We start from the raw sequence: 8,231 nt of genomic DNA, 5'->3' as shown, positions 1-8,231 counted from the left end.
GGAATTATAGGGCAAAATACCATATGCGGGATGTTGAACTGAACAGTTGGTGAACTTCCCTTTGGCCTTAAAAATCTGTGAGGCAAACTATCGGGTACATCAGTAAATGCAACAGACCTGCAATACGCTGTGTAACGAACAATACCAGCATTCCCCAAATACCTTCAGACAGCACTGAAGCAACTGACACACCCAGAAAGCCGAACACCACGAAAACAAAACAAAAGCAGCAGACCTGAATGAACACAGACAGATACAACTCTTTGGATTCGCTTCGGATCAAAACGGCAAGTGTGTACTCGGTGGCTTTTCTTCCCACTGCATTCACTGCATTCAGTGAAGGGGAAACTCTGTTCACTGTTCTGCTGCTTTTTCTTACCAGGATTCAGACGCTGTTAAACGAATGTATTTTGGAATGCTAACAAACCTACCTGAAGTCTTCCAATCTAGCGATGAGCATAAACGTTCCCAGATCATCTCAACTTACCAAGCAATGGTTTTGCCCAAGAGGGTGACATACAAAGCATTGCAAGTTGTGGCGGAACGACAATGTCTCTCAAGCTTCTTCTCCTACAATGTTTTAAGCAAAATCTGTGAGCCAAGGTGGAGTCAACCACACCAATAAAAAGCTCACAGCTTGACAAGAAAATAAGGCGTATCTAGATAAAGGCGTGTCTACACCATCTGAAGAGCACGACGTGATAACTAGTGCTCAAAACACTGCATGCTTCTCTAGCTCTAGGAGCACACGAGTGAGTTTCCTTTTGAAACCTTTCACCTTGCAGGTGAAGAGTTAGGATCTGACTGTTACACTTCTCAAGACGAGGACTACCTTACAGAACCCACGTTTTCGTTACAAGTTATACTGGAAGAAGGACTTCAGAAGAACTGCCCCAGACATACCTGCTCTTTAGTCAGTTTAACGTTTGCAGAGTTGCATTCTGCACTAATGAGAGATTTAACATCTTTGGAATTCAGCGGATCAAGATGAAGGGTGGGCCACAACCTGCAGCAAGAGGGAACAAAGTCATATTCAGGCCTCATTAACTAGCACATCGCATAAAAAAAAGACAGAGGTCCAGAGCTTTTTAAAGATTTCTATCAAACCAGTAATTGAAGCTACTCCCTGCTACTAAGAAATTCTAGTACCACAAGTCAAATTTGCACTTTCAGCCTTATCCTGGAACTACCTCATGGTATTGCTGTTCTTGACGTGCACCTGGCTGTGTTTAATACCCTCTTCCACACAGCCATGAGGGTAGGTTCATCACACTAAGACAAACACCTGGTTTCCCAACAGCTAACACCTGTCCTCACCACAGCTGCAACAGAGAAGCTTTCCTTGTCCTCGGTGGTGGCAAAACCTCACCCTGTTAAATCTCCAGGTCTGGACAAAACTGGCTGTCTGCTCCTCAACCAGTAACTGTCATTGAAGCCGACACCTCTAACCCAGGATTACTGGGAAACCGCTCAGGAATGTAATGTACCTCCAGGGCTGTGGGCACGTCTCCACGTTCACCGATACAATCACTCTCACGTTCACTGGCAGAGGATCTATCAGCCACTTCATGTGCTTCTCAGCTTGCTGAAAAACAACTTGTGGTTACTTAAGACAAAGGTGTTCAAAACAACTCCAGAAGCTGACACATTCCATTAACTGCCAGCCCAGTGGAAGGACTCTTAAATTCTCCTGTGTCCTTAAAAACTGTTCGTGACCTGGTTCTTGGAACAGTTTTAAATGATCCATTGGTTACACAGATACAGCTGAACCTATTACAAGAATCAGGGTTTCCTTTCGACTGACAAAGGGCAAATACTTTGAGAACATACCTGTATTTGGTCAATAGAATCAATAATTATAATAATGCTGCCTTGATGACGCGCAGAAAGTTTTTCCAGCCAGCGGGGAAACTCTTCCAGGAGTTTAGCTGGATCCAAAGTCAGAGGTGACACTAGCCAGGAGTGCTGCATAAGCTGCAGAATTATAAACATACATAAGGAACTCAACCGTAACAACCAGCTAGGGTCATTGCAAGAAGCCCTGCAGACACCAGAGGAAAAAAACCCAAAAGCAACACAGGACTTGGGGGCAGCTTTTCTAGTCAAGTTCCCACAGTGTTCCTTCCTTCCAGCACAGGCACAAAGCTGGCATATGCACAACAAAGAGCATTTATTGAACTCGTATAAATTCTAGAGAGATAACTTGAGTTTACATGGGGACAAGGAATTTGAAGTCTTGGAGAGCTTAAAAGCTGCACGGCTAAATAAGGAGACTTCTATAACATGAGGAACTTGCAAGGAGAGCCCAGCTGATCTCATCTTCCTAAAGGTTTTAGTCCTCCGAGTCCTTAGTGCTACCCCAAGAAGGAAAAAGCAAGGTCACACCCTGGCACAAAAATACCCCTCACTTATTCCCCACGTATCTAACATACAATTAAACAACAGGTTAACGTAGGAGAGAGACTTACATTTGTATTTCTCTCAACTGATGGATAAAAAAACCTGTAGAAAATGTTATCTTTTGACCTACACACACTCCAGACACTCCTGCAATGCCAGGTATGCAACAGCGCCGCGTACCTTTAAAGTAAGGCGTTTAATTATCAGCGCAGACTCTGCACTCGTAGACATGGGCCTCCCAACAAAGTGGTAAAGAATTAGCGCGTTCGGTGAATGCTTCTGTTGCAACTGAATCCTAAGAAATAAATCATAAAAAAGAAAGCAGCACTTAGACTAGAATTCTGCAAACGCATCTCAAATAAAACCCATCGGTTTTGCCAAAGGAGAGACTGTCTGCGCTGGAGGAGTTCCACGGACATCCCAAACACCAGAGCAGACGTTTCCTGGGCCTTAAGTGAACCTTTTCTGGCAGATCCTGGTTTTGTTCTCCCTGCTCCCAACAGCTGTTAAACAGGAGCCCTTCCAGAATGCTTCAGTGCTCTGCAAGTGCTCCCATTTTACCTCTAATTAAACCCATACAAAGTTTGAAATGTAATGGGAACATCTTAAAATTTCATTCATATGAAAAAGGAAAAAAGGTGAAACTACCATTTTGACAAGAGGAGGGATTTCCCAGAGCCTGGTCCTCCCGAGACAAGCAGAGGGGGAATTGGTGCTGGTGCTGCTACCAGGTCATTTAGACGTTCAAAATACTATTAAAAAAAGAAATAATCATTACAAATATTCCACTGTTCAAGAAAGAAATATAGTGCTTGGTGTTGTAAACTGCCTGGACACAAAACGCACGCACAGATTTATTAAGGTAAGAGAGTAACTACCGAAATGCAACCTAATACAAATGGAAATAAACGAAACACTTAAACCACAGGATTTATTATCTCTTTTAAAGGAAGCGTAAAATAAACCCCCTTTTTTTTTTTTCAAAACTCTATTTAAAATGGAACTTTCAGTGCTAGTAAACTGAATTAGCAGTACAGTGAAGCAGCTGGGTGCTGCTACGAAAAGACATTCAGAGCCTTTTCTATTGATGCCTGCAGTCTAGGAGGACACCTGACTGCTGGCACACCATTACAGTGCTTTTCTCCACCACTGGGACAGCAACTGCTGCTTCATCTGTATCCTTCACCACCACACAAACTGGCATCTCCCCCAGAAAATCAACGTGCCATCTCTGTAAGACATGTGGCTGCTGCCAGCCTAAGGAGCAATAGCCTCAAGGATGCTCTTGGACACAGGTCCCTCTGCAGAAGTGCATCTTGCCCAGCGAGAGATGGAGAGGAGCGCTGACTTTCCATCCATCCTTTCATCCATATCCATTTTGAACGCACCTACCTTCCCAAATCCCAGCTCACAGGTGCAGTTGGAGGCCTGCTGAAAAGCTTCCATCTGTTCTTGTTCATCATGTGCATCCCACAACACATCACCAAAGACTTCTTCTTCTGGAGCAGTGGACTCTTCCTTATTACCCACATCCTTGCCTTCTGCTTCTGTCATGTCACACCCCAGAGTGTCCTAAGTGAAGGGAGAATTACATGGAGAGAGCTGCAAACTGTAACTCTAACAGGGCAGGCACGCTTGGCCTTAGTGTCCTTTCCACGGCACGGGAGCGCAGCTCTACTAACAACCAACAAGATCCTCGCTTCCTTTTAGGCTGGCAGAGAACATAAATGAGCAATGCAACAAAACCCAGTTCATTCTGAACACACAGGCCTCAAGACATTGGTTTTTAGTCTTCCATAGCAGAGGCAAATCAGCACAAGGAAGGACAAGGAGAGAACGGACTATGCAGCTTCCCTTTTCCTATGATATAGCTACAGCGAAACTGAAAGCGTTTGGGCCATTAGACCCCTTTCCCCTGTTATTTCTGCTTCTGTCCATAAAAGCACTGCTCAGTTTAGGGCTTTATTTTCCGCTTGCAGATTTCTTTTTTTTGCCGGATACGAACAACACAGCACAAAAAGATCCTTGGAATTACACCCAAGTAGTGTACAGAAATCACAGTGACATCATTCAAGACCATAAACGAGAGCAGGAACAGAAAAAGCTGAAACGCATCACGGACTTTACCTGTTTAATTATCTTCTCCACACAATTATAGATTTCATACGCTCCTTCCTCCACACCTCCAGTGTGATCAATCACCTGAAAAAGCAGACGGCACAGCGTGACCCCGCTCTGGACCCCACTGGGCGCAGTACGCAGGACTCCGACAAAACCCACTCTGAGCGCACGGCAGCTCCAAGCCGTGACACTCCTCAGGGAGCAGTCACTTTGCCCAGCCTTGTAAGAGCAGGGCACCTCATTTCTGCTGTTCTCCACAGTTCTCTCTGCAGAGGGAAACAAACGCAACTGCTCTGTGTTCGGACGGGAGGAGTCTCTCTGCAGGTACACTCCTTCCTCCGCAGGGGCTACAGAGGGACCGGGAGAGACAAAGTCACCATTTCAGTGGCCAAACCCAGGTGAGAAATTCTATCTTTAGAGCACGGGGGTGAGGGAGGTTCAGTAAAAATGAAGTGAGCAGCTTTTTTTCCTCCCCTACTCATGAAAATTTTGTAACATTCATAAATTCCAGCTTCATCCACCTGCTCATACAATGAGCATCCAGAGCAGTGAGTTAATGCAGCTTCTCCTAAAATGTGGCACTGCCAGCACTCGATGTTTACACAGGGAAAGGCAAGTCTTTTAAAACCCAGCAGTCTGCAAAAGGCCATACCTTCACTTTGTTCACGTAAGAAATCTGCTCCATCAACTGCTGCACTGAGACTGAACTGACTCTGCCATCCTCCTTTCGGTGGTAAATCAGCCGGGGTTTTTCTTCTGGATTTCTCAAGAAGGCTTCTTCACAGTCCTCCAACAAACAGCTAGATTGGAAACCAGCATTCTTGTGCTATATTACACTGCTGCAGCAAACCGTTCAATCAACACAAGCTCCAAAGACGGGTTTCACTGCAAAATCTAGTTCAAAAGTCACATCCATTTACAACAAAGGGCAAGCAAGTATTTCAGCAGAGAACTTAAGATAAACTGTGAAGCAAGGAAAAGCCAAGAGAGAAATTTATGCCACTTGTACCAAAATCATTAAACCCATTGATTAATTTTCATGATTATTGCCCTGTAAACTAGAAGTGGATCTTCCTGTCATACTAATACGCAGAGCGGAAGGTAACTGCCCTCATGGGAAAAGTGTGAATCCACACTTTATTAATAAGCATCGCATACATGCTCTGCCATCTCTTATTTGAAGGCTCTGCTCTATTCCTTGACCTTTTTAGGAAAGGTCCAGTCAGATGTAAGAGAGTCGTTGGTTGACAGTAGTTTAATTTATAGTAGTTGAACAGAGAATTACACCTCCAAACTCACAAGCACTGTGTGTTTGCACGTGTGACTGTACCCACAGACATCATTCCCAGCAAGCTACTGCTGTTCCACAGAAGGAACTACACGCTTCGGGCTGTTGGTAACTGCCCACAAGACATCTCAAACATTATGGCCTTTATGAGCCCTACAATCTTAATCACAGTTTTTCTAAGAGACTTGGAGTCTCTTAGACTCTTGACTCCTTTGGGTTTTTTTTTCCCTTTTGTATTTGATTCTTAAACACTCATGAGCCACATACATAGAACTGGATATCTGGCAACAGAATCCCCGCAGAGTGCCACCGTACCCTCAGCAGCTGACATTACCTTTCCAAGAACATAAATGTACAGAAGGTCCAGGTAATACAAGAGCTCTACTAACAAAACAGTACTGGAAATCCCTGCAATTCAAAATCTACTAATCCCCAATACGAAACTTAAGGCATACCAGTAATTTTAGAATTTTTGCATTCATACACGTTCTGGATTGACCACTCGGTGATCCTCAATATTAGCTTTTCTAGTCCCTCTTCTTCTCTCTTCTTCAGCAAAACAACACCCATCCCTCCCCCAAACAACAAAACCGAACTGCCCAAAATTCCTAAATGCATTCACAGGAACAGTCCTAGCACAATTCTAAAAGCATCCCAAGTGTGGTGGTTTTGATCTAGTAAGTCATGTTGGTTCCTCTGGAAGATCAGGAAATTACGAACGTCAGAACACGCTGCCATCACCATTTACTGAAGTCACGCCGTTGTATGACAAATGAAGCTGTAGCAAGCTAGCATAAGGCACCACAGGAGAGCCACAGAATCAGTCCGGAAAACAGCCAGAGACAGAAAATAATACATGGCAGAGCAAGATCAAAATACCGGAGGCAGGTGCAAGGTGAGACAAGCCAGTGAAAAGCCTAGAGGACATTCACACCAGCCGCCTGGAGTTCGTAAGACCCCAGCAATACGCGCGAGAGAGCTGCTCTTGGAAAAGAAAACGTCTCTGTATTACAAAGACATGCTTCATGCTGTATTTTAAGAGAACCTTAAAGAAAGGCAGGTACAAGAACACGGAAATGACGCAAAGCTGGTACATCCTTCCGACTGCACTAGCAAATCCGAAGTCTGAAAGAGCATCACGTATGAGACACCAGCTTCAGAAACCCCCTGAGGCAAGCGCGACACACATTTCAGTGAGCCGTGCACTCCGCATAGATCACCAGCTTCCATGTGCTTCAGCAGAATGGAAACCACTTACCTTGGCAAGGTTAAATGCAGGAGCAGAACAACTACAGAACTTTTCTCAATCTCCCATTTTCTTACATCCTGAGGAGGCCTTTCATTTTCTGCTGGAAAATGAACAACTTGGAAGAAGTAGCCCATTGCTTCACAGACTCTTCGAAGTTTTGGTGAGTAGTTCTGAAAGCAAATCAAGTAATGGTGCTTTATTACTAAATCCACATTGCACTAAGGACCTACTGCATAAATCTCAATTTCTTTTTCCAGGCAGCTTCTTCCCCTGAAGGCGGTGACACCACTTTCACTGACTTCACCCACTAGAGCTTTCAGAAGCATTAGACCCATTTCTAAGAACCAGAGTGGAAACAGAAGAGGCTGTAGGTCTGCGAGGTACTCACTCCCATGAAGACGTCCACTTCTGGCTGAGTCTCGTCAGTGCTAATAACAAAACATCGTACCGTGTTACTCCACAGCGAGTGGGAAAACAGAGGAGTCACCTGTAACAGGCTGGCAACAGCAGCATCCCAGTCATCTGCCAACCAAAAAAAACCCAAAATGAAGTCTGGGGATCGTCACATCTGATTACACTGCACAACGGGTAAGGCACCATGAAAACTACACACTACTTAAAATAGTAGTAATTTCTTTTACTCAACTACTTTGATTTTATAAGCTGGAATTTCAAGAAAGCAGCAGAACGGAACTGGGTTTAGTCCCAGCGAAGCACCATTCACCGCTGATGGCCAAAGCACATACCAGTCACCACAGACACCACACGTGATTTCACAGGTACAGCTACGGCTCTTTTCATTTTTACAAAGCAGAATTCCAAAAACCCTTCAGGAAAATTACCCAAGAATGGACATAAAAGGAGGCAAGAAAGAATTATTTGAGAATGGATAGAAAAGTGACATAGACACCTACAGTCCCAGCAAAACAAGCTGCCCTTACTCACCCCTGTTTATATTCGCAAATGGTCCCTCAACATCGATGGAGCTATGAGCAAACTCGGGCCCTCTGAAAGACTGCTGAAGCTGCATCATACTCCCCATGGACGGCTCGCTGCCCAACGCTCCTCCGTTCCAGTACTCTGACTGCACCCCAGAGGCTAAGAATTGGGAAAGAAACAAGCAAAAAAAAAAAAAAACCTTCTTCAATGCATTTAAAAAAGTTAAACACTTAG

The 8,231-nt window shown here is 44.5% G+C and overlaps 1 protein-coding gene across 1 annotated transcript in view; it reads right to left on the bottom strand.

The window, feature by feature from the left end:
* Positions 1-8,231, bottom strand: part of NPHP3 (nephronophthisis 3 (adolescent)) — a gene marked incomplete at its 5' end in the record, with an annotated part of 17,841 nt that overhangs the window by 8,146 nt on the left and 1,464 nt on the right. The window contains 12 exons of the mRNA XM_010139660.1: positions 488-570; positions 904-1,006; positions 1,488-1,585; positions 1,831-1,974; positions 2,581-2,695; positions 3,049-3,152; positions 3,793-3,972; positions 4,528-4,602; positions 5,174-5,321; positions 7,068-7,228; positions 7,447-7,580; positions 8,004-8,156. Coding sequence (XP_010137962.1) covers positions 488-570; positions 904-1,006; positions 1,488-1,585; positions 1,831-1,974; positions 2,581-2,695; positions 3,049-3,152; positions 3,793-3,972; positions 4,528-4,602; positions 5,174-5,321; positions 7,068-7,228; positions 7,447-7,580; positions 8,004-8,156 — 1,498 coding nt within the window. The remainder of the gene's footprint in view (positions 1-487; positions 571-903; positions 1,007-1,487; positions 1,586-1,830; positions 1,975-2,580; positions 2,696-3,048; positions 3,153-3,792; positions 3,973-4,527; positions 4,603-5,173; positions 5,322-7,067; positions 7,229-7,446; positions 7,581-8,003; positions 8,157-8,231) is intronic.

Source organism: Buceros rhinoceros, unplaced genomic scaffold (assembly GCF_000710305.1).
Source record: "Buceros rhinoceros silvestris isolate BGI_N320 unplaced genomic scaffold, ASM71030v1 scaffold5957, whole genome shotgun sequence".
Classification (NCBI taxonomy): Eukaryota; Metazoa; Chordata; class Aves; order Bucerotiformes; family Bucerotidae; genus Buceros; species Buceros rhinoceros.
Note: the sequence above shows the minus strand (reverse complement) of the source record. Positions and strands in the feature narration are given on the sequence as shown.